Here is a 26,719-nt window from a genome sequence, read left to right on the forward strand (position 1 = left end):
TCTTGAATGAGTGAAGACCAATTGATTGCATGATGGTCATCTTCTGATTCATTTCCAGTCATTAATGGAGTTAAGCCGAGCTGTGTGGTTCCATCAATCCTCTTCAACATGTTATTCGCCACCATGCTTTCCGAGACCTTCCACGGTGGTGATCCTGACATCGAAACAGATACTACATAGATGGGAAGCAGCATCTGAGACAACTCCAGGAAAAGACCAAAGAATCCAAGGACATACTTTGCTATTTGCCAATGATTGTGTACCAGTTTCAGTTCAGAACAGGACATATAATGTAGCATGAACCTGTTCTCCAATGCACACAACTGCTTTGGTCTGATGACCAGCACTATGAAAACCGATGTAATGTCTCTCCCTGCTCTAGGAAAGGCCAATCTCAAGTCCAAGATTTCAGTCCATGACCAGAACCTGTTATCAGTGTATAAGATCATTTATCTCAGCAGCATACACCCTCGAACATCAGCTTGGAATGAAGAGAAGTCGCCTTACCAAACTGAAAGTCTATAGAGCAATAAGCCTGCCTACTCTGTTCTACACATGTGAAACATGTGTACCAGCATCACTTGTACTGTCATCATAGTTTATCATAGAATTTACAGTGCAGGAGGCCGCCATTCGGCCCATCAAGTCTGCACCAGTTCTTGGAAAGAGCACCCTACCCAAGGTCAACACCTCCACCCTATCCCCATAACCCAGTAACCCCACCCAACATGAAGGGCAATTTTGGACACTAAGGGCAATTTATCATGGCCAATCCACCTAACCTGCACATCTTTGGACTGTGGGAGGAAACGGGAGCACCCGGAGGAAACCCACGCACACACGGGGAGGATGTGCAGACTCCACACAGACAGTGACCCAAGCCGGAATCGAACCTGGGACCCTGGAGCTGTGAAGCAATTGTGCTATCCACAATGCTACCGTGCTGAAGACGTTGTCTTCGGAAACGCTTGGAGATCATATGGCAGGAGAAAATACCAAACAGAGGTGTTCATCCGAGCTGGCATACCATGCATCCATATCATACTGAGACAGTCACAATGGTGTTGGGCTGGTCACGTAGCCAGATTGCCTGATATTGCTTACCCGTGAATCCTCAATGGAGAGCTCGAGTCAAGAGTGGACCATATGGGGGTCAAAGGAAGTGCAACAAGGACTTTGAAGGCTTTGCTTAGGAGTTTTGATATAAACCCCTGGGAAAACTCACCCAGCATCGCTGCACCTAACCAAATAAAAAGCACAAGGAGAAAATCCTGAGACAGCAGCCCAACAAAAACCCAATCGTCTGCGGTCTCTTCCCCGGTCTGCAGTGGAACCATATGCATGCAGATCGGTCTCAACAGTTACCTAGCTATCCACTGAAACCCTCCCAAACACCCCAGGTTATAGACACGGTCATCTCCACCTTGATTTTCTGTGGAAAAGGGGTTAACAGGGTAGTAAACGCGGTACATTAACAAAAATATAAAATAGACAATGAAGTGGATGTTTCCAACAAAATCAAGGCATCGCCCTCATTCTAGTACTACAAATGCAACATATTGCACCTTTCCCTTGCCTTGACATGCTCTAAACCAGAACAGATTCACTAAAACTAACCCCCCAAAAAAGCTGCACTGGCTTTGAGCCACAAATGCAATGGTATTAATAGACAAAGTTTAACCAACAGTACTTCAAACTCCCATTGCAGATGCAATGACACTACTAATCCAACCCGTACAACAGGTACTGCTTCAATCCCAGAAACTGCAAACTGAGCAGACTCAATCCATATGCTCCAGATTACAAATGGATACTATTCACTATGTGAAATTTCAACGGTTAAGAATATATCTTACCATCAGACACTTGAAAAGGCGGTTTTAGTTTAGCTGCCACTGTCTCCTCCACATCACTGAATGGATTCTCTGCGAAGACTAGGGTATACAAGGTCACTCCCAGGGACCAGATCTCTAATTCAGGCCCAGAGTACCTGGATAGAGACAAAAAAGGTGAAAAGATCTTATGCACACGAGTGAGCAAAACTTTCACTACTTCAAAATCAATGACCTGCTAATGTTGGATGTAGACTCTCAAAAACATTAGCAGGCTGACATAGAATACTGGAGCTCTAATCCATCTCACCACTGAAACAATACTGTATAACATGGGGATGTGTGTAACGATACAGAAAACCCACTCCCTCCTCTACACTATTTTATTAAATTCTCAAAAGTATATATTCACTATATTTTTCAAGAAATTCCTTTTGCATATCCATTGCATTGTATGCAAACAGTTTTATGATATTATTGCACAATGCAAGATATTTCTTCTCCCATGAAGACTCCATGCACTCCTCTGCATTTATACCACAAGCAAACAAGGTTTGGCACTACCAAAAGCACCTTAACTTCACACAAAAGTTGAAATAAAACTAGTTAATATGACTTTCCCTTTCTTGTGATATATTTTCAGTGGTAGATTCTATCAAAGAGACAGTCAGAGCTACGTGGCACAAGCTGATTGTTATGGAGTTGGTGCATTGGATGTCTGCGGAATGGGAATGCTGTAGGGACTGCAAGGGCTCCAGTTTATTGGCCCTGCCAGCAAAAGGAAAACTAACATGATAAATTGGAGTTCATTAGTTACTGTAAAATACTCGCAATCATTAGGTCATTGTGACATTTAAGCAACGCTGGTTTATTAGCATGTTAGGAGGAAATATTGTTAAAAAGGATCATAACAAATTATGTTTAATATGCAACATCAACCAGGATTTTAGAGGCCACAATGTTTCAGATCAGAACAGCTAAGAGTTGGATTATAGGTTTGCTCAACAGGAATGCCCAGAGTGAATGAAACAAGAGGAGAGGGAGTGGCATCAAAAGGAAATTCCTTCATTTAAAAATACAGGGTTCTATTGAGTCAAAATGGAGTGGCGTTAATGGCAGCTGTAGCGGATTTCACAAACCTAACCCTTCCTACCCGTAGGTTTCTCTGGTATAATACTCACGGGTTTCCCATTAGCACCTCCGGGGAGCAGTATTCAATCGTTCCATAAAATGTATGGAAAACCTTCCCAGGCTCCAAGTTCACAGCTGAGCCAAAGTCAATAAGTTTAATAGTGAAATCCTCATCAATAATCACGTTCTCGTCCTTGATATCTCGGTGTAGAATGCACTTACTGTGCAGATAGTCTACTGCGGCCACAATCTGCAACACACATAGGTCTGTCCACCTCAGTACATAACTGGGAAAATGTAAAAGCGAACAATGACCAAGATATAGGAGAGAAGACAGGTGGGTAGCTAAGGTTGTAGAGGGAGGGGGAGGAAAAAACGAGCATGAATTGTACAGACAGCAGTGGCAGAGAGTTTAAAGCTATCTGACACAAACATAAAGAATTCTACTTATCCATCACAGTTCCTCAGTGTCTGTGGCCTCAATTTCAGCTAAGGTTATGACCGATCTCTTCCACATCTTTCTCACACCACAGATGAAAAAAAACTCCATCCTTCCAACTTTGACCTTAAATTCCAACTCAATCTGGTCACTCAGATTGCTAACTCTGCTCCCTCTCCTATTGCAGGTGCCCTTGTTCACTGACATTATTCCCTCACCACCAATACTGTCACTCTCTCAACTTTGAGGGATGTAGCCTACTGCGTAGCGAGAGTACAGTCGACCTAATCATGAGTCAAATCTGGCATGACCAAGTATTTATGTTGCTTCCAACTAAAACAACCAACTATTCCAGAAACCCCAATTGGACAAGTAATCCAGGCCCCCTTTTCTGAGCATCTACATCCTTAAACCATTCTTTCATTCCCACACCATTATCATCATATGCACCAGCTGCGTCGACCAAGATAGGGATTTAGGAGTTCTGAAGAGGAGTCATACTGGATTCGAAACATTAACTCCTGTTTCTCTCTCCACAGATGCTGCCAGACCTGCTGGGTTTTTCCAGCATTTTCTGTTTTTATTGTAAGAAATTAATGACTTTCTCTGCTGCAGTCTCCCTTCTCCTAGATCCCATCTCTCCTAGTCTCTCACGTATTAGAACCCTGAATTTAATCTGTCTCCGGGTCCTATCATTTTCTGTCTTCAAATTCACGGTTGCTGCTTAATATATAGTTTAAGCCTCTCTTGTAGTAACAAAATGTTACCTTCAGTTGCTGAAGCGGTCACTTTCCAAACATCACACATTATTTTTGTTGCATAAAATGCAGAAACAGCATGTTAATAAATTCTGAATAGAGAATCTGTACATTTTAGAATGAAAATGAACTGGATCTTTAATGGCACAAGACCAGAAATGCTGGCTTATATATAACATAATGACTATTTTTTTCAAAATCAATATACTCCATTAAAGATAAAAATTTGATTATGAAACTATTGTCCTTTTTACCTGTCTAAATATGAAACTTGCCAATGGCTCATCTAGGTCTGGCTGTTGATCAATAAACTCAAAGAGGTCCAAACCAACTCCATGTTTCTCCATCACAAGCTGAAAGAAATCCAGGTTCTCAAACACATCAAGTACCTGCAGGGATTATAAAGCATCTTGTTTGAATTTGTAGCTGTACTTCCAGTAAGGGACAACACAAATAGAAAATGAAAAGAACTGCTAAGTTAATGGAGTGTGGCTCTACTGTGTTCTACCCTATTCCAAAATTGCTGCCAACTGAATCATTGATTGGAGACCAGTTTCACCAACCAGTTTGCTCACTGTGGGTCCCCATCCAAGTAGTACGAGAACACTCAGCTCAGAATGGTAAATGTAAGTGTGTGGTAGCTCAGTCACAGGAAAAGAATGCACACAACTAACAAACATTTTGCCCTTCCATAAAAGTAACGTGTTCATTTATCACAAGCCGCTGAACATCGAGGAACTAAAATAGAGTCTCTCCTGCTATCATAGGGGAAGGTGTGAATTGGAAGGCAACGCCGTCAGTATCAATCATCAGAAAGGATCCCACTACCCTGCTGGGATTAAGCAAATTTGTTTGCATGGTATACTGTGAATCAGCAGTAAAATCCTGGTGCAGGAAAAAACAGGAGAGAAAAAAATGATGTATAAAAAGGTAGAACCAGAAGGAAATGCGACTGACCTTTTTTTTTTTTTTAATGTTTTTTTTATTGAGTTTTCATATTTTATATCCAACAAATTACAAATTATTAGAGAAAAAAAACACACGCAAAAATTAACATGTATATTTACAGGTAAGCATCTTCATAATAACAACTGTGGCCGCCCCCTTTAGCCGGCATACATATTTTACATTCCCCAATATGGCCGAGGCACATGTTTATAGGCAATTATTTACAGTTTGGTTTTGGGCCTTAGCTAGCCATCAAACCCCCATAACAAACCCGTAGCCCCCCCCCCCCCCCCCCCCCCCCGCCCCGGCTACCTTCCCTCGATTCCCGTCCATTTTCCCCCGATTCTTGGCCACCCGACTATTCTTCCTCTTGTTCGTTGGCCACAAACAGGTCCCGGAACAGTTGCATGAATGGCTCCCACGTTCTGTGGAAGCCGTCGTCTGACCCTCGGATGGCGAATTTGATTTTCTCCATTTGGAGAGATTCCGAGAGGTCGGACAGCCAGTCTGCAGCTCTGCGCGGTGCTGCTGACCGCCAGCCAAACAGGATTCTACGGCGGGCGATAAGGGAGGCAAAGGCAAGGGCGTCCGCCCTCCTCCCCAGGAATAGACCTGGCTGGTCTGAAACACCGAAGACCGCCACTATCGGGCATGGCTCCACCTTCACCACTTTGGACATAGCCTCGAAGAAGGCTGTCCAGTACTCCACAAGTCTGGGGCAAGACCAGAACATGTGGGCGTGGTTGGCCGGGCCTCTTTGGCACCGTTCACATCTGTCCTCCACCTCCGGGAAGAACCTACTCATACAGTTTCTTGTTAAGTGGGCTCTATGTGCCACTTTTAGTTGCGTCAGGCTGAGCCTTGCGCACGTGGAGGTGGAGTTGACCCTATGCAGTGCTTCGCTCCAGAGTCCCCACCCTATCTCAATCCCCAGGTCGTCCTCCCATTTCATTCTTGTTGCGTCCAGTATGGTGTCGTCCCTTTCTACCAGTCGGTCATACATGTCGCTACAGTTCTCTTTCTCTAGGATACTTGCGTCCAGTAGGTCTTCCAGTAGTGTCTGTCGTGGCGGTTGTGGGTACGTCCTTGTCTCCTTTCGTAGGAAGTTTTTGAGCTGCAGGTACCGTAGCTCGTTCCCCCTGGCTAGCCGAAATTCCTCTGTTAGTTCGTCCAGTGTTGCGATCCTGTCGTCCGTGTATAGGTCCCTGACTGTCAGTGTCCCCCCCGTCCTGCCTCCACCTTTTGAAGGTGGCGTCAGTCAGTGCTGGTGTGAACCTATGGTTGTTGCAGATGGGAGCCTTGTCCGACATTTTGGTCAGGCCAAATTGCTGCCGCAGTTGGTTCCAGGATTGGAGGGTGGCTGTCACCACTGGGCTGCTGGAGTGTTTTTTGGGTGGGGATGAGAGTGCTGCCGTGGCGAGGGCCCGGAGGAAGGTCCCCATGCAGGAGGCCTCCTCCGCACGCACCCACTCGGCTTCTGGCTCCTTGATCCATCCCCTTACTCGCTCGGCTGTTGCCACCCAGTGGTAGAATTGTAGATTCGGGAGGGCTAGCCTCCCCCTGGATTTTGTTTTTTGTAGGACCTTCTTTGGGCTCCTAGCATTTTTACCCCGCCCCCCCAATACGAATGCCATGATAAGTTTGTCCAGCACTTTGAAAAAGGCCTTGGGGATGTCGATCGGAATGGATCTAAACAGGAAGAGGAACCTGGGCAGTACGTTCATTTTGATCATCTGGACTCTCCCCGCGAGGGAGAGTGGGAGTGTGTTCCATCTTTGCAGGTCCTTTTTTACTTCCTCCGTGAGGCTGGTGAGGTTCCATTTGTGGATCCCTTTCCAGTCATGGGCTATTTGGATCCCCAGGTAGCGGAATTTGTGTCGGGCTTGTTTGAACGGCTGCCCCCCCCCCCCCCTTCCCCCACCCCCCTTGCGGGTGTACTGGGAAGATCTCGCTTTTGCTCATGTTGAGTTTGTAGCCCGAGAAGGCTCCAAACTCTTTAAGGAGCGCGATGATTCCGTCCATGCTGCTTTGTGGGTCCGAGATGTAGAGGAGCAGATCATCTGCATAGAGTGAGACTCTGTGCTCTCTGCCTCCCCTTCGGATCCCCCTCCAATTTTTTGCTGCCCTGAGCGCGATTGCTAGCGGTTCGATTGCTAGTGCGAACAGCATGCGACTGACCTTGATTATGTTGGGATGGTTGAGTCTCGCAAGGATTGCAATCTCTTGACTTACTCTGCCTAGGTCCCCATCATCCACCCAGCAATCCTCCACAATCTTGTCCTTCCTAATAAATTTCACCACAACCTGAAGACACAAAACAAAAACACATGTAGGAACTATACAAGGGTGGCTGAAAACTTTTCATACCATCATTGGCAATCATTGTTGGCAACTAGCTAGGCTGTAAATGTCCATGCAACATGTTCTCAGTCAGAGGTTTGGGAAGCAAACAAAGCTCTTCTCGTATGTCTGAGCCAAAGTCAAATGAAATGAAAATCGCTTATTGTCACAAGTAAGCTTCAAATGAAGTTACTGCGAAAAGCCCCTAGTCGCCACATTCCGGCACCTGTTCGGGGAGGCTGGTACGGGAATTGAACCGTGCTGCTGCCTGCCTTGGTCTGCTTTCAAAGCCAGCGATTTAGCCCTGTGCTAAACCAGCTCCTAGAAGCATAGAAAATGAATGACCTTCATCAAAAATTCTCTTCCCCCCCACCCTTCTTTCCTGAAGGCTTCGATCCCTTAATGAGATCCAGGGCCTCAACAATATATAGCCCTTTCAATTCCTTGGCCCAGACTTAAACGGCTATTTAACTGCAGGGGCACAACACTAAAACTCAATCTTGACGAGTGCTCACAGATACCAATGAGTAAGAATTAAAAGGGACAATTCCAGCTAGATTTCTCCAAACCAGGACCATGAGGTAAATTGTATATCTTCACTCTAGCTGAGATCACTAACTCAAAACACATCAGGAATCATGGCCAGAATCGTCTTAGCCTATAAAGTGCAGCTACTCACTACTTTAACCTGTTGATCCAGCAGAACAGTTTATGAATGGGACCTTTCATCCACAAGTCTACCCCCATACACATTTCTTGGTAAACAGTTCCAGTTATAAGCAGCTCACAATTGGTTAAACATCAACAACGTTGCTTGAAATTATCTGGCTGCCCATTAGTTGTAGAGTGTAATCTAACAAGATAATCTAATCAAACTAACCAGAGTAGGAGGCCATTTGGCCAATTGTGTACATGTTGGTTCTTTGAAAGAGCTATCCAACCAACTTGATTCCTCTGCTCTGTCTTCAGAGCCTCACATGTTTTCCATTTCAAATATTTTTACAATTTCTCTTTTGAAACATTTTATTGAATCCACTCCCTTTACCCTTTCACACAGCACATTCCAAATCATTACAACAATGAAATGTTGTAATCACTAAAATGAATCCCCAAAATCTCATCTCTCCTCTGGTTCTTCTGTAAAAATAAAATAGTCTACATGTCTCAATAGTAAAAATCATCTTGCAATGGATTTGCTAATATTAGAGTTTATTTTTACAACAGCCTGTTTCTATCGTTGTTTGATTTTTTTTGTTAAATGAGCTACATGTGTCGAATCAGGAATTAAGCTCTGCGTATACCTCTTTCTTGCTGAGTTTTTGACTGGCTGTCCACACAAAGCCAAAAGCTCCCTTCCCCAATGAGCTAAGCGTGCTATAATACTCGGAGTATTCTCCTTCACAAGCTTTCACTGCTTCCAGATCCTCGGAACTCTTCAAGCCATTCGATCTGGCAGTTGCCATTATTGCCTAAAAAAGATTGCCAAGCACATATCAGACACGACATCCCACGAACTGCTCAGAGCAATCTCTTAAACGTAAGTAGCAGCCTTGATTTGCAGAGGGACAGAGCATTTAGTTCCCCATCAAAAGATTTTGATTTTTAGTTAGAATCATAGAATCACTGCAGTGCAGAGGTCATTCAGCCCATCAAGTCTGCACGACCGTCCAAAAGAACATCCTATCTAGACCCATGCCCCCACCCCATTCCCATAATCTGACCTAACCTTTTGGACACTTGGGAGCAATTTAGCATGGCCAACCGACATAACCTTTGTGCTTTGGGAGGAAAACGGAGCACCCGGAGGAAACCCACACAGACACAGGGAGAACATGCAAACTCCACACAATTGAACCCAGATGCATGGCGCTGTGAGGCAGCAGTGCCACCCATTGTAGAGATCCAAACTCTAGTTCAACATGGGTCACAATTCGGAACTCCCTTCCCAGCAGCACTTGGACTGCTGTTCAAGAAGGCAGTTCACCACCACCTTCCCAGGGTTAATTAGGAATGGACAATAAAAATCCTGGCCTGGCCAGCGACACTCGTGTCATAGAATCATAGAATTTACAGAGCAGAAGGAGGATATTCGGCCCATCGAGTCCGCACCGGCTCTTGGAAAGTGCAACCAAGCCCACGCTTCCACCCTATTCCCGTAATCCCAGCTAACCTTTTTGGACACTAAGGGCAATTTAGCATGGCCAATCCACCTAACCTGCACATCTTTGGTCTGTGGGAGGAAACTGGGACGCCCGGAGGAAACCCACGCAGACACGGGGAGAATATGCAAACTCTGCACAGACAGTGACCCAAGCCGGGAATCGAACCTGGGACTCTGGAGCTGTGAAGCAACTGTGCTAACCACTGTGCTGCCCCATGAAACGAATATATATGTTTTTTAAATGCCCCAATTACTGGTTTCTATATAGTGGCCATTTAACTTACTAACCTGGACATTGCAGAGAGGTGGCACAAAAGGGAAACAGAAGTTGGACGAGTTCATGTTTGACACCCAAGTTACTGCTTATTAGGAGGAAACCACGTTTAAGCAGCTGGTGGCTAGTGTCTTTCAACAAATGCTCTGCATTTTGCACCAATACTCCGGATGCTAATTATTCACTACTTTTCTTCCCTCCTCAGAGTGCAGGCAACTCTCCAAAGGACTATCGGTGTTATACACAAGTGAAAACTGCTCTCTCTACAGTAATGGTCAAACTAATTATTTAAAATGGAAGCAAATATAGTAATTATTTTAAGTGTTCAAGCATGGATTTGCTTTGAAACTCCACCTACTAAAGATATGTGGTATGAGGAGGAGGCCATTCACTCCTTCCAGCCTGTTCCACCAATCAATGAGATCAAGGCTGATCTGTATCCAAACTCCAAACACCACCCCGACTTCATGCCCCTTAATACCCTCGGCTAGCAAAAGTCTATTTGCATTATATCTTAGTCTTCCTCAGTTTCATATAGCACTCAGATTCAATACAGCCATCTTCAGAGTATTCACCTCACCAATTTACCAGAAATTGATTAATTTTCTGGGACAGAATCATGCAGCATAGACTAAAATGATAAATCCAGAACAAAATTTATATTGCAGGTGTGGTAAGCTAACTGACCTCTCCCAAGCTGATGGAATGGTCTACAGAGACGGAGGTGCTGTTCAGAGTGGACATTAAAAGAGTTTTCAGTGCAGCCTCTCTCCGGCTCTGAATATGATCACGCACCACCCACACACAAAACAACTTTCCTCCATCTCGCAAATCCAGACATTTGACCTGAAACACAATACCTGGGACAAAAAATATACAGATTGAATACATTCAGAGAATAAATGAATCGCAAAGACAGTAGATCCTATTCACATCAAATATGATTCTACATTCCTTCATTCAACCTTTAACCTCAAGCATATGAACACCTACTTAATACAAAAACAACAATCCTGGGTTTCGGCAGCATCAATACAGAGAGTCACAGTCAACATTTCAGGTTCTGATGAATGCTTTCAGACTGAAGTGTAACTATGTTTCTCATAGGTCCGGTTGCGGCTATGCGGAGCTAAGCCGCACGTTCGGCAGCTCCCGCTACTTAAGGACTTTTGGGCCGATTTGAGGGCCCCAAATGGCACTGTTTCGACGAATCCCGGTGGGGGAAGGTGTCTAGAGGAGCATTCCCCATAATTTATGGTGCTCACCCGGAGTGGGGCAAAGGAAAAAGCTGCAGCAGCTCCCCAAGAAAAGCGGGGGAAGAAGGACAAAATTGCGGTCGGCGGAACACCCGAGGACTGGTGGAAGTGGGCGCAGGAGCAGCAGGTCTCTCTTCTGCGCTGTTTTGCGGAGCTGAAGGCTGAGCTGCTGGACTCCCTGAATGCGACGACCAACAAGCTGCTTGGGACCCAGGCGGCCCAGGAGGCGTCCATTCGGGAGTTGCAGCAGCAGGCCGCTGAGATGGAGGAGGAGGCCGTGGTCCTCGTGGGGAAAGTGGAGTTGCACGAGGCATTTCACAAAAAGTGGCAAGACCGCTTGGAGGAGCTGGACGTTCGCACGAGGCGAAAGAATTTGAGGATCCTGGGCCTGGCAGAGGGGCTGGAGGGGTCGGATCTCCCGTCGTATGTGACCACGATGTTGAGCTCGTTGATGGGGTCGGGGTCCTTCCATTTGCCCCTGGAGCTTGAGGGAGCTCATCGAGTGATGGCCAGGAGGCCTAAGGCAAATGAGCCCCCGAGGGCGGTGCTGGTGCGGTTCCATCGATTCAGCGACCGGGAGTGTGTGCTGCGCTGGGCCAAGAAAGAGAGGAGCAGCAAGTGGGAGAATTCGGTAGTGAGAATCTACCAGGACTGGAGTGCGGAGGTGGCTAAGCGGCGGGCCGGGTTCAACCGGACGAAGGCGGTGCTGCATGCCAAGCAGGTCAGATTTGGAATGCTGCAGCCTGCGCGCCTGTGGGTGACATACAAGGACCGGCACCACTACTTTGAGTCCCCGGAGGAGGCGTGGGCCTTTGTACAAGCGGAGAAGCTGGACTCGAACTAGGGCCTGGGGACACACTATGGCCGTTGCTGTTTTCGCTGTTGCTGTTCTTTAACTTTGACATGTGTGTTTTTTATGCTGGTTTTCTTTTTGCTCTGTTTCCGGGTGGGTCTGTCTGTTGGGTATGGGTGTGGGGTATGTGGGGAATGTTGGGGGTTTGTATTTTATATGTTCTCTTCTGTACGGGGCTGGGGGTTGGGGTGAAACTGGATTTTGGGGAGCTGCGTCAGAAGGGTGGGGTGTGGCAGTGTGAAAGCGCGGGCTTTCCTCTGGCAGGGGGGGTCGGAGCTGGCGTGGCCTCTACTGGTTTTCTTTCCCGCGCTGAAGTGGTGCCAAGGAGGTGTGGCAAGAGGGGGATGACCCATGCCGGGAGGGGATGGGTCTTGGCATGAGCTGCCGGGGTCAGTAGAAGTCAGCTGACTCACGCAAGTACCATGGAGGGTGCGTCGCGGTTAGGAGGGGTCCTAGCGGATACAGAAGGGGGAATGCCGGGGGTGATGGAGCTGTTAGCGGAATTTGGGGGCTTCTCGGGCTACAAGTTAAATTTAGGCAAGAGTGAGGTATTTGTAGTACACCCGGGTGATCAGGAGGGGGGAATTGGGAGACTCCCATTTAAGAGGGCAGTGAAGAGTTTCAGATACCTGGGGGTGCAGGTGGCCAGGAGTTGGGGGACTCTCCATAAGCTTAATTTTACCAGGCTGGTGGAGCAGGAATTTAAAAGGTGGGACATGGTACCGCTATCGTTGGCGGGTAGAGTGCAGTCCGTCAAAATGACGGTTCTCCCGAGGTTTTTCCTTTTTCAGTGTTTGCCCATCTTTATCCCTAGGGCCTTTTTTAGAAGGGTGACTAGCAGCATCATGAGCTTTGTTTGGGCGCATGGGACCCCGAGGGTGAAGAGGGTCTTCTTGGAGCGGGGTAGAGATGGGGGGGGGGGGGGGCTGGCGTTACCCAATCTCTCGGGGTATTATTGGGCGGCCAATGTGTCGATGGTGCGCAAGTGGATAATGGAGGGGGAGGGGGCAGCATGGAAACGGATGGAGAGGGCGTCCTGTGGAGATACAAGCTGGGGGCCCTGGTAACGGCGCCGTGGCCGCTCCCTCCTACGAGGTATACCACGAGTCCGGTGGTGGCGGCTACCCTCAAGATTTGGGGGCAGTGGAGGCGACATAGGGGAGAAGTGGGGGGCTCGATGGAGGCTCCGTTAAGGGGGAACCATAGGTTCGTCCCGGGGAACATTGATGGGGGATTTCAGAGTTGGCACAGAGCGGGCATCAGACAGCTGAGGGACCTGTTATTGATGGGAGGTTTGCGAGCCTGGGGGAGTTGGAGGAGAAATTTGGGCTCCCCCCGGGGAACATGTTCAGGGATCTGCAGGTAAAGGCATTTGCTAGGCGGCAGGTGGAGGGATTCCCTTCGCTTCCTGCGAGGGGGGTGAGTGACAGGGTGCTTTCGGGGGTCTGGGTCGGAGAGGGGAAGATATCTGATATCTACAAGGTTATGCAGGAGGCGGAGGAGGCATCAGTAGAGGAGCTGAAAGCTAAGTGGGAGGGGGAACTGGGGGAACAGATCGAAGACGGGACATGGGCTGATGCTCTGGAGAGGGTTAATTCTTCCTCCTCGTGTGCGCGGCTTAGCCTCATCCAATTCAAGGTGCTGCACCGGGCCCACATGACTGGGACGAGGATGAGTAGGTTCTTTGGGGGTGAAGACAGGTGTGTCAGGTGCTCGGGGAGTCCAGCGAACCATGCCCATATGTTCTGGGCATGCCCGGCACTGGAGGAGTTCTGGAAGGGGGTGGCGAGGACGGTGTCGAGGGTGGTGGGATCCAGGGTCAAGCCAGGATGGGGACTCGCGATTTGTGGGGTTGGGGTGGAGCCGGGAGTGCAGGAGGCGAAAGAGGCCGGTGTGCTGGCCTTTGCGTCCCTAGTAGCCCGGCGAAGGATCTTGCTACAATGGAAGGATGCGAGGCCCCCAAGCGTGGAGACCTGGATCAATGACATGGCGGGTTTCATTAAGCTCGAGAAGGTCAAATTCGTCCCGAGAGGGTCGGTACAAGGGTTCTTTAGGCGGTGGCAACCTTTTCTTGACTTTCTGGCTCAACGATAGGGTACAGGGGCAGTAGCAGCAGCAACCCGGGGGGGGAGGGGGAGGGAAAAGGGGGAGGGGGGGTGGGGGGCGGACAATGACTGTGTTTGTTTATTTAATTTAAATTTATTTTTAAGTTCTTTTGTTGGTCATTGGGGTTGGGGGGTGGGGTGATGGGATACATATGGTCTGGGGGTGTTACAGTTATTATGGGTTATTTTGTTGCATTTCATTGTTTGTCGTTATGTTTTATATTTTCTGTAAAAAATTCCAATAAAAATTATATTTTAAAAAAAACGATACCGGGTTGCTGCTGGAATGGCCAGGAAGGAGCTGGTGTGGGCCGGGGGGGTAGAGGAGAGGCGTTATCGCCATGGGGAACGGGTCGGACGGGGCGAGCTGGCCTGGGGCGAGCAGTCGATAAGCTATGGCTAGCCGGCGGAGGAGGGCGGGTTGCCCTCTGATCCGGCTGATTACCTGGAACGTGAGGGGGCTGAATGGACCGGTTAAGAGAACCAGGGTATTTTCTCATCTGAAGGGGTTGAAGGCGGACGTGGCTATGCTCCAGGAGACCCACTTGAAGGTGGCGGACCAGGTTCATCTGAGGAAGAGATGGGTGGGGCAGGTTTTTCACTCAGGATTGGACGCGAAGAACCGGGGGGGGGGGGTGGCGATTCTGGTGGGGAAGAGGGTGGCGTTCGAGGCGGCTGAGGTGGTGTCGGACAAGGAGGGCAGATATATTATGGTGATGGGTAGGCTGCAGGGAGAGAAGGTGGTGCTGGTTAATGTATATGCCCCGAATTGGGATGATGCTGGCTTCATGAGGCGCTTGTTGGGCCGGGGGAGACTTTAACACAGTGCTGGATCCCCCACTGGACCGGTCCAGTTCAAGGACGGGTAGGAGACCGGCGGCGGCCAAAGTACTGAGGGGATTCATGGACCAGATGGGAGGGGTGGATCCCTGGAGGTTTGGAAGACCGAGAGCGCGGGAGTATTCCTTTTTCTCCCATGTCCATAGGGTTTATTCCCGAATAGATTTTTTTGTCCCGAGCAGGGGATTGATCCCGAGGGTGCAGGATGCCAAGTATTCGGCCATGGCGATTTCAGACCATGCTCCGCACTGGGTTGATCTGGAGATAGGGGAGGCGCGGGACGAGCGCCCGCTCTGGCGCCTGGATGTGGGGATGCTGGCTGATGAGGTGTGTAGGAGGGTCCGGAGAAGTATTGAGGGGAATCTTGATACCAATGGCACGGGGGAGGTCCGGGTGGGGATGGTCTGGGAGGCTCTGAAAGCAGTGATCCGGGGGGAGCTGATCTCCATCCGGGCCCATAGGGAAAGGAGGTAGAGGAAGGAGAGCGAGAGACTGGTGGGGGAGCTCCTGGATGTGGACAGGAGATACGCGGAGGCACCAGAGGAGGGGTTGCTGGGGGAACGGCGTAGTTTGCAGGCCAAATTTGACTTGTTGACCACCAGAAAGGCAGAGACACAGTGGAGGAGGGCGCAGGGCGCGGTATATGAGTATGGGGAGAAGGCGAGCAGGATGTTGGCGCATCAGCTCCGTAGGCGAGATGCAGCTAGGGAAATTGGTGGAGTGACAGATGGGGGTGAGAATGTAGTGCAGAAGGGGACAGAAGTAAACGGGGTCTTTAAGGACTTCTACGAGGAACTATACTGGTCGGAACCTCCGATGGGGAGAGGGGGGATGGAGAGCTTCATGAACAGGCTATGTTTCCCAAGGGTTCAAGAGGAGCTGGTAGAGGGGCTGGGGGCGCCGATAGAGTTGGAGGAGCTAGTCAGGGGGATTGGACAAATGCAGTCAGGTAAGGCCCCGGGGCCGGACAGGTTCCTGGTGGAATTTTATAAAAAGTATGCGGATCTGGTAGGCCCCCTATTGGTGCGAGCCTTCAATGAGGCATGGGAGGGGGGGGGGGGGGTTTTGCCCCCGACGATGTCGCGGGCACTGATCTCTCCGATCCTAAAGCGGGATAAGGACCCCTTGCAGTGTGGATCGTACAGGCCTATCTCGCTCCTCAATGTTGACGCCAAGTTTCTGGCGAAGATCCTGGCCACCAGGATGGAGGATTGTGTGCCAGGGGTGATACACGAAGATCAGACAGGATTTGTCAAGGGACGGCAGCTCAACACGAATGTGCGGAGACTGCTAAATGTTATCATGATGCCGGCAGTGGAGGGGGAGGCGGAGATAGTGGTGACGCTGGATGCAGAGAAAGCGTTTGATAGAGTTGAGTGGGGGTACCTGTGGGAGGTGTTGGAACGGTTCGGATTTGGGGAGGGATTCATCAAATGGGTGAGGCTGCTCTACGCGGCTCCGATGGCGAGGGTAGTTACAAATGGAAGGAGATCGGAGTACTTTAGGCTGTACCGTGGGACCAGGCAGGGGTGCCCCCTGCCCCCCTTGCTCTTTGCGCTGGCGATTGAACCTCTGGCTATGGCGTTGAGGGAGTCAGGGAGATGGAGGGGTCTGGTACGGGGTGGGCAGGAACATCGGGTATCGCTGTATGCGGACAACCTGCTGTTGTATGTGGCGGACCCAGAAGGGGGAATGCCGGGGGTGATGGGGCTGTTAGCGGAATTTGGAGGCTTCTCGGGCTACAAGTTAAATTTAGGCAGGAGCGAGGTATTTGTAGTACACCCGGGAGATCAGGAGGAGGAAATTGGGAGACTCCCGTTTAAGAGGGCAGTGAAGAGTTTCAGATACCTGGGGGTGCAGGTTGCCAGGAGTTGGGGGACTCTCCATAAGCTTAATTTTACCAGGCTGGTGGAGCAGATGGAAGAGGAATTTAAAAGGTGGGACATGGTGCCGCTATCGTTGGCGGGTAGAGTGCAGTCCGTCAAAATGACGGTTCTCCCGTGGTTCTTGTTCCTCTTCCAGTGTTTGCCCATCTTTATCCCTAGGGCCTTTTTTAGAAGGGTGACTAGCAGCATCATGAGCTTTGTTTGGGCGCATGGGACCCAGAGGGTGAAGAGGGTCTTCTTGGAGCTGGGTAGAGATGGGGGGGGCTGGCGTTACCCAATCTCTCAGGGTACTACTGGGCAGCCAATGTGTCGATGGTGCGCAAGTGGGTGATGGAGGGGGAGGGGGCAGCATGGAAACGGATGGAGAGGGCGTCCTGTGGAGATACAAGCCTGGGGGCCCTGGTAACGGCGCCGTGGCCGCTCCCTCCTACGAGGTATACCACGAGTCCGGTAGTGGCGGCTACCCTCAAGATTTGAGGGGCAGTGGAGGCGACATAGGGGAGAAGTGGGGGGCTCGATGGAGGCTCCGTTAAGGGGGAACCATGGGTTCGTCCCGGGGAACATTGATGGGGGATTTCAGGGTTGGCACAGAGCGGGCATCAGACAGCTGAGGGACCTGTTTATTGATGGGAGGTTTGCGAGCCTGGGGGAGTTGGAGGAGAAATTTGGGCTCCCCCGGGAAACATGTTCAGGTATCTGCAGGTAAAGGCATTTGCTAGACGGCAGGTGGAGGGATTCCTTTCGCTTCCCGCGAGGGGGGTGAGTGACAGGGTGCTTTCGGGGGTCTGGGTCGGAGAGGGGAAGATATCTGATATCTACAAGGTTATGCAGGAGGTGGAGGAGGCGTCAGTATAGGAGCTGAAAACTAAGTGGGAGGGGGAACTGGGGGAACAGATCGAGGACGGGACATGGGCTGATGCCCTGGAGAGGGTTAATTCTTCCTCCTCGTGTGCGCGGCTTAGCCTCATCCAATTCAAGGTGCTGCACCGGGCCCACATGACTGGGACGAGGATGAGTAGGTTCTTTGGGGGTGAAGACAGGTGTGTCAGGTGCTCGGGGAGTCCAGCGAACCATGCCCATATGTTCTGGGCATGCCCGGCACTGGAGGAGTTCTGGAAGGGGGTGGCGAGGACGGTGTCAAGGGTGGTGGGATCCAGGGTCAAGCCAGGATGAGGACTCGTGATTTTTGGGGTTGGGGTGGAGCCGGGAGTGCAGGAGGCGAAAGAGGCCGGTGTGCTGGCCGTTGCGTCCCTAGTAGCCCGGCGAAGGATTTTGCTACAATGGAAGGATGCGAGGCCCCCAAGCGTGGAGACCTGGATCAATGACATGGCAGGTTTTATTAAGCTAGAGACGGTCAAATTTGCCCTGAGAGGATCGGTACAAGGGTTCTTTAGGCGGTGGCAACCTTTCCTCGACTTTCTGGCTCACCGATAGGGTACTGGGACAGTAGCAGCAGCAACCCGGGGGGGGGGAAAGACGATGACTATGTTTGTTTATTTAACTTTAATTTATTTTTAAGTTCTCTTGTTGGGGTTGGGGGGGGTGGGGGGATATGATACATGCGTTGATACGGTCTGGGGGGTGTTACAGTTGTTATGGGTTATTTTGTTGCATTTCATTGTTTGTTGTTATATTTTATATTTTCTGTAAAAAAATTCCAATAAAAATTATTTTTTTAAAAAACTATGTTTCTCATAGGGCAGCACGGTGGCGCAGTGGGTTAGCACTGCTGCCTCATAGCGCAGGTTCCCAGGTTCGATCCCAGCTCTGGGTCACTGTCCATGTGGAGTTTGCACATTCTTCCCGTGTTTGCGTGGGTTTCGCCCCACAACCCAGAAAATGTGCAAGCTGGGTGGATTGGCCACTCTAAATTGCCCCTTAATTGGAAATAATGAATTGGGTACTCTAAATTTTAAAAAAATATATTTTTTTTAAATTATGTTTCTCACTCTACAAATGATGCTTGACCAGCTGAGTACTTTCAGCAATTTTTGTTTTTAGTCCATATTAAATTTGGGCAGCCATAAGAGATTGATCTTCAGGTCATCAATATGGGCAGGTGTGCTTTTGTTATCGATTTTGTGTGTTATTTCTTAGGTGTTAACATAAGTGAGGCTTCAAATGACAATTACAGAATTTATTAACTCGTTCTTGTTCCAAGGCGTGGGAGATGGTTGGGGTTGGAGGAGGTAGTGAGTGGGTCAACAGTAGATATGGATCCTTGGGGCAAAGTGCAAGCTTCTGCAGCTCATTGTGTGTCCTACCCACAGAGCAATGCAAAGCTATTTGCAAGATAGGTTTGGATAAAGGAGACCCCCACCGCCCAACCGAGCCCACTTAATACTATCCTCCCAGAACAGCAACTCTACCATTTCCTATTGCATACCCATATGTTTCTCAAGTGAAACCATTGTTGGTGCCAATTGATCATCCTCTGCATATAGCAATGCATCCTAAATTTGCCTTTCAGTCTGTCCTCGCCCTCCTAGTTCTACTATCCCCTAGTTCTACTACCCTGATAGGTCCAAAAATATCATTTCAGATTAATTCAACCAGTAAGTTTCTTGTATACCTCTGCAGAGACACCTCAGCAAGGTCAGATGCCATGATGAATAACAATAATAATAATAATCCCCAGCCTATTGAGTTCACCAGTGTGAATCATCAACTTTCAGCCAGGGAGTCTGACTTCCACTTAATTTGGAGACCTGAACAACAGCAATTCTCAGGAGCCAAAGCTGTGAACACAGGTCAGACTTCCAGAAAATAATGCACAACTGAATGACAACAATGGTATTGTGAATCACTCTCTTACATCAGAGAACTTGGCTTTTCTGACTCTCAAGCTAACTGGCAGCCAATATGGTGGACCAAATCTTCAGACAATGTCTGCTTCTTGCTGACTGCCAATTCTAAATTGGTGGTTTCAGAACCGAGTGAATATTATTGCTTGTTCATCTGGTGATGTTTTGTGGGCTGTGTCTGTTCACTTGCAATTCGTGATGTTTTGTGGACTGTGCCTGTTCAGTTGCGATTTGTAATGTTTTGTGGACTGTGCCTGTGCAGTTGCGATTTGCGATGTTTTGTGGACTGTGCCTGTTCAGTTGCGATTTGTGATGTTTTGTGGACTGTGCCTGTTCAGTTGCGATTTGCGATGTTTTGTGGACTGTGCCTGTTCAGTTGCGATTTGTGATGTTTTGTGGACTGTGCCTGTTCAGTTGCGATTTGTGTTGCTGTTCAGTTGCCATTCGTGTTGTTTTGTGTGTTGTGCGTGCTCAGTTGTGTTTTGTCAAGTGTTTTATGAAAACAATGTGAGCCAGTTCGATGTAAGCAATGCTTGCAGACTGGACAAGACGTTTATGTACACATACTGGCAGATTTCAGGTAAATCACAAGTAGCACTGTTTCATAGTGACACCAGGTTTAAATAATGGCAGGAATCATTAGGGTACCTAAACTGAACTTTGTTTTTAATGTTCCTTTAATGCCCCAAAATCTCATTAGTCCAGGATAGACCAGTTTAATTGCTGTTTGGAAATTGCTTCAAAATTCCAGGTCTGAAAAAGGACATGGAATGACGGTCTCCTTCTGCAAAAAATTCTGATGACACTTGGAAACATGAAGCCCACACATCCGCTAACCCTCTTATTCAGATAAAAATATCATAAATTTCAGGGAAAGAAAACTCCACCACACCCAATATCAGGAGAACAGTCTAACGTGTGACTGCATCAAAAATTTCAAGGTTTGACAGCTACTGCTGAAGGTCACTAGTGTCAATATACTCAGCAATGGAATACTGATGAAGGGATCAAGTGATACAGCAAGTCGTAAAGATTTTAACACACCAAATTTCAGTTACAATATCTTTGATTACACGATATTAAAATAACTTACATAGCCTGGAACCATCCCTGTGATAGCAGTTTCCAGTGTAGTTCCCTTCACTAATTTCACAGTTGGGCCTTGAAGAAACCTGACTTTTTAAGTGCTTCTGGGCTATGGGTGTTGATGTCACATGTTCTTCTAACACACCCTTATTTTCGGACACTTCCAGACAAGGACTGTGACACAGTGGAAGGTCACTGGCACGCAGCATCTCACTATTATAACGATCGCCCTGGCTGTAAATTGATTCTTCAGGCAAATCACCAGCCACCAAAGCATGAGCACATTGGCTGGTTAACTTTCCACTTTGGTCACTGCAGCTGGAGGTACCAGTACTCATTGGTTCTTCCATACCAGCTGCAGGGGAATCTGTCGTACTCCTCTCAGGTTCTGACTCAAGGTCTGAATCTATCATGTAGGGAGATGGGGTCCTGAGAAGTTCCGAGGTAGCACAAGAAGTGCCTGACTGATCTATAGAAACCAGCTCAGAATCACTGCTGAGCTCCAGCTCTTTGAAACCACACAGCATCTGGTCAACATCAGGTTCAGTTACATTTTCAGCCTCTGTGCCACTTTGAATACATTGACTCGCAGATAATTTCACTTGAACATTTAGCCCTTCCAGAGAAACTCCAGTTTGCTTTCTATTGGAGGCATTCACTTGTTCTTTGTAGTCACCAGATGGCAGAGTAAGTGCGTGAGAGTGCCAAAAATTTCCTTCGTTGGCTGTATCTACAGCATTGCATTTACTACTGAGACACTTGAAAGGCGCAACTTTATCACCATTATATTTCTTCTCTGAAGTTTCCAAGTGGGTACTGTGGGTGCAGATTCTATTTCCTGGCCACACTTCATCCAGGGTTGGAGTCCCTGGAGAATCACAGACATTGCTACATTGCTGTCTCATAAAGCTGTCGTTCCCATTCAAACTACTCGTCTCATCTCCTGGCAGACAGGTTGAGGTAACAAAAGTGGACAAGAGCGGATTTATCATGGGTGAATCTGGTAATGCGCCCACTCTGTCACAGACAGCTGCTGATGCCACTGAAATTGGACAATACCCACTTACACCAGTACAGTACAATGTCTCCTTAAAGTCCTTTGGAACTAATTGTTCTAGGCTTTCCTCACGATCAACTTCATCAAATTGAGATGGACAGCTCTCCGTCAGTTTTGCTCGGTGAGACATAGTGGACGGAACCATGAGAAGATCCTGTGTACCAGTACTGTCCAAAAGTGGCACGGAATTATTGTTCTGGCCCAGAGGGTAATGTTGTTCAGCCTGGGCAATAAGTCCATTTGTGTTATCACTCCCTGGCCTGAAATGACAAAGTGCAGCATAATAGGACACATTGTCTAGACACAAGGAAAGCTCAAACAAAGCATTTTAAATTATGACACATATTAACATGAAATAATGGAAGCATTAATAATGGAAGTTAAACATTATCCTTTGATTTCTGGGAGCTGGAAATGTGTTTAAGTCAAAGAGATGGGGTATAAGTATAGTGTGTCTGCCAGTTGTGAGAGATGGGTTTAGATATTACTGTCCCAGATTCCAAAAATAATTCTCACAACACTAAACTATTCCTACACAACAGTCTTGTTCAGTAGGCAAAATGCAAGGCTTATGTGGAAAATGTGGATGTAAAACCTATGGAACAGTATAGATCAATCTCAAGTGGATATAAAAAAAACCATAGGGCACAATCGAATGGCCTTATCATGCGTGACGCAGCTATTAGGCTCATTTAAATGTCTGCCACACACACACACACAACATAACAGTAAATATACTTTGTTCAAAAACCCCAAAAAAATATTTATAAATAAAGGGTGCACCTGCCACCTACTGCCAGTTGGGCACCCAGGCAGTGGCACCCAGGCACCGTCACAGGGGCACTGCAAGACAGCGCGAAGGTGCCCTGGTGCCAGGTGTCCTAAAGAGGTGGGGTGAGAGTGTGTTTCGAGGGTGCCTGACCTCTTTCCTATATAAAATGCATTACCTGAAAATACACACTTTCTTTTAAATGTGGCCTGAATAAAGAGATATATGGAGATAAAATAATTAAACACCTCAAAAAGTGCATCCCAGAACATAATCTGTCATTTCTGTAAGAAGTTCAAAGATTGCGATTTATCTTGGAATTATAGAATGCTAATAGCACAAGAGGCCATCCAGCCTGTTGTGTCCCTGTTGGTTTTCTGCAAGAGCAACTCAGCTAGTCTCACTCACTGCCTTTTCCCCTTAGCCCTACACATTTCTTCTTCCGATAATTAGCTCATTCTCTTTTGAAAGCCACAACTAAATCCGCCGCCAACACTCTCAGATTTTCATCTTACTGCTTCTCGTTCTTTGCCAATCATTGTAAATCAGTGTCCTATGGTTCTCAAACCAGGTGTCAATGGGAACGGTTTCTATCTATTCTGCCCAAACCCTTATATCAAATCTCTCAATCTGGTCTTCATGAGGAACAGCAGTCTCAGCTTTGCCAATCCATCCTCATCCCTGGAACCATTCTCCTAAGTCTTCTCTGCAGCCTCTCCAATGCCTTCACATCCTCCTTCCAAGTGTTCTCCGCACAATTGGACACAGCACTCCAGTTAAGGTTGAACCAGAGTTTTCTAAAGGTTCACCATAATTTCCATCCTTTTGCGTTCTCTGTCCCATTCACAAAGCGCAGAATCCTGTATGTCTGATTAACTGCTTTTGCAAGCTTTCAGCCACTTACACATGTATTCAGCTCCTCTGCTTCTCCACCCACTTTAGAATTGTGCCCTTTATTTTGATATTGCCTTTCCTCATTCTTCCTACCAAAATGAATCACTTCACACTTGTCTGCATTAATTCTCTGCCACGAGTCTGCCCATTCGACTAGTCTATGTCCTCTTGAAGTCCTTCACTACTTCCCCCCCCCCCACCGTTCACATTTTTTACTCCAAATTTTTATCTTTTGCCTGTACATTCAAGTCTAGGTCATTAATATAAATCAAGAAAAGCAGGGGCCCCTGGGGATCCCAACTGATCCCCGAGGAATCCCACTACATACCGTCCTCCAGTCTGAAAAACAACCATTCATCATTACTCTCTTTTCTGTCACTTTGCACTCTGGCTTCCACGTTCCCTTGCATCCTATGGGCTTTAACTTTTCTGACAAGCACATTACATAGCGTATGATTAAATGGTTTTTGTAAGTCCATCTATACTAACCACATCAACGGCATTACTCTCATCAATCCTCTCCATCACCTCACTGGAAAATTCAAGCAAATTAATTAGACATGACCCGTCCATAACAAATCAGTGCTGGCTTTCCTTAATTAATCCGCATTTGTCGAAGTGACTGTTACCTTTGTTCCAGATTATGATTTCTAAATGCTTTCCCACCACGGAGGTGAAAATGACTGGCCTGTCTTTGCTGGGTTTATCCTTACACACCCTTTTTGAATTAGGGTGTAACGTTTGCAATTCCCCAGTCCACTTGCACCTCTCCTGGATGTTAAAGGATGTGTTGCCATCAGTGTAGAGGGAATTTTACTCTACTTGCAGTCTATGCCATGATTGCTGGTACTGGGTGCCTAAATAGTACTGATATCTCTCTGCTGCATGGAACAATCCTAAGACCATAAGACCATAAGACATAGGAGTGGAAGTAAGGCCATTCGGCCCATCGAGTCCACTCCGCCATTCAATCATGGCTGATGGGCATTTCAACTCCACCTACCAGCATTCTCCCCGTAGCCCTTAATTCCTCGCGACATCAAGAATTTATCTATCTCTGCCTTGAAGCCATTTAGCGTCCCGGCCTCCACTGCACTCCGCGGCAATGAATTCCACAGGCCCACCACTCTCTGGCTGAAGAAATGTCTCCGCATTTCTGTTCTGAATTTACCCCCTCTAATTCTAAGGCTGTGCCCACGGGTCCTCGTCTCCTCGCCTAACGGAAACAGTTTCTTTGCGTCCACCCTTTCTAAGCCATGTATTATCTTGTAAGTTTCTATTAGATCTCCCCTTAACCTTCTAAACTCCAATGAATACAATCCCAGGATCCTCAGCCGTTCATCATATGTTAGACCCGCCATTCCAGGGATCATCCGTGTGAATCTCCGCTGGACACGCTCCAGTGCCAGTATGTCCTTCCTGAGATGTGGGGCCCAAAACTGGACACAGTACTCCAAATGGGGCCTAACCAGAGCCTTATAAAGGCTCAGTAGCACATCGCTGCTTTTATATTCCAACCCTCTTGAGATAAATGACAACATTGCATTTGCTTTCTTAATCACAGATTCAACCTGCATGTTTACCTTTAGGGAATCCTCGACTAGCACTCCCAGATCCCTTTGTACTTTGGCATTATGAATTTTCTCACCGTTTAGAAAGTAGTCTATCCTTGGATTCTTTTTTCCAAAGTGCAAGACCTCACATTTTCTCACGTTGAATTGCATCAGCCATTTCCTGCACCACTCTCCCAAACTGTCTAGATCCTTCTGCAGCCTCCCCACTTCCTCAGCACTACCTGCATGACCACCTAACTTCGTATCATCGGCAAACTTCGCTAGAATGCCCCCAGTCCCTTCATCCAGATCATTAATATATATGGTGAACAGCTGCGGCCCCAACACTGAACCCTGTGGGACACCGCTGGTCACCGGCTGCCATTCCGAAAAAGAACCTTTTATCCCAACTCTCTGCCTTCTGTCAGACAGCCAATCCTCAACCCATGCCAGTAGCTCACCTCAAACACCATGGGCCCTCACCTTACTCAGCAGCCTCCTGTGTGGCACCTTATCAAAGGCCTTTTGGAAATCCAGATAGACCACATCCACTGGGTTTCCCTGGTCTAACCTACTTGTCACCTCCTCAAAGAATTCTAACAGGTTCGTCAGGCACGACCTCCCCTTACTAAATCCATGTTGACTTGTTCTAATCCGACCCTGCTCTTCCAAGAATTTAGAAATCTCATCCTTAACGATCGATTCTAGAATTTTACCAACAACCGAGGTTAGGCTAATTGGCCTATAATTTTCCATCTTTTGTCTTGATCCTTTCTTGAACAAGGGGGTTACAACAGCGATCTTCCAATCGTTCGGGACTTTCCCTGACTCCAGTGATTTTTGAAAGATCTCAACCAACGCTTCTGCTATTTCTTCAGCCACCTCCCTCAGAACTCTAGGGTGTAGCCCATCGGGGCCAGGAGATTTGTCAATTTTAAGACCTTTTAGCTTTTTTAGCACCATCTCTTTTGTAATGGCAACCATACTCAACTCAGCCCCCTGACCCTCTATAATTTTTGGGATATTACTCATGTCTTCCACTGTGAAGACAATCGCAAAGTACTTATTAAGTTCTCCAGCCATTTCCTCGTCTCCCATCACTAGCCTTCCGGAATCAGTTTGAATTGGCCCAATGTCTACTTTGGCCTGTCGTTTGTTTCTTATGTATTGAAAGAAACTTTTACTATCATTTCTTATATTACTGGCTAGCCTGCCTTCATATTTGATCCTCTCCTTCCTTATTTGTCTCTTTGTTAACCTCTGTTTGTTTTTGTAGCCTTCCCAATCTTCTGATTTCCCAGTGCTTTTGGCCACTTTATAGGATCTCTCTTTTTCTTTGATACATTTCCTGACCTCCTTTGTCAGCCATGGCTGTCTAATCCCTCCCCGGATAATCTTTCTTTTCTTGGGGATGAACCTCTGTACAGTGTCCTCAATTATGCATACAAACTCCTGCCATTTTTGCTCTGCTGTCTTCCCCACTAGGGTCTGCTTCCAGTCGATTTTCGCCAGTTCCTCTCTCATGCCCTTGTAATTACCTTTATTTAACTGTAACACCATTACATCCGATTTTGCCTTCTCTCTTTCAAACTGCAGACTGAACTCAACCATATTATGATCGCTGCTTCCTAAGTGTTCCCTTACTTTAAGATCTTTTATAAAGTCTGGTTCATTACATAGCACTAGGTCCAGAATAGCCTGCTCCCTTGTGGGCTCCATGACAAGCTGTTCCA

The 26,719-nt window shown here is 47.6% G+C and overlaps 1 protein-coding gene across 2 annotated transcripts in view; it reads right to left on the minus strand.

Moving 5' to 3' along the window:
- The window catches only part of pask (PAS domain containing serine/threonine kinase), a 75,913-nt gene that overhangs the window by 15,619 nt on the left and 33,575 nt on the right, over positions 1-26,719 (minus strand). For both annotated transcript variants that reach the window (XM_038816987.1, XM_038816986.1), the window contains 7 exons: positions 20,721-22,030; positions 10,571-10,743; positions 8,750-8,917; positions 7,287-7,412; positions 4,415-4,549; positions 3,014-3,213; positions 1,857-1,990 (listed from right to left, as the gene is read on the minus strand). In XM_038816987.1, the coding sequence (XP_038672915.1) occupies positions 1,857-1,990; positions 3,014-3,213; positions 4,415-4,549; positions 7,287-7,412; positions 8,750-8,917; positions 10,571-10,743; positions 20,721-22,030 (2,246 nt within the window). The remainder of the gene's footprint in view (positions 1-1,856; positions 1,991-3,013; positions 3,214-4,414; positions 4,550-7,286; positions 7,413-8,749; positions 8,918-10,570; positions 10,744-20,720; positions 22,031-26,719) is intronic.

The sequence above is a fragment of the Scyliorhinus canicula genome, chromosome 13 (assembly GCF_902713615.1).
Source record: "Scyliorhinus canicula chromosome 13, sScyCan1.1, whole genome shotgun sequence".
In the NCBI taxonomy this organism is placed as follows: Eukaryota; Metazoa; Chordata; class Chondrichthyes; order Carcharhiniformes; family Scyliorhinidae; genus Scyliorhinus; species Scyliorhinus canicula.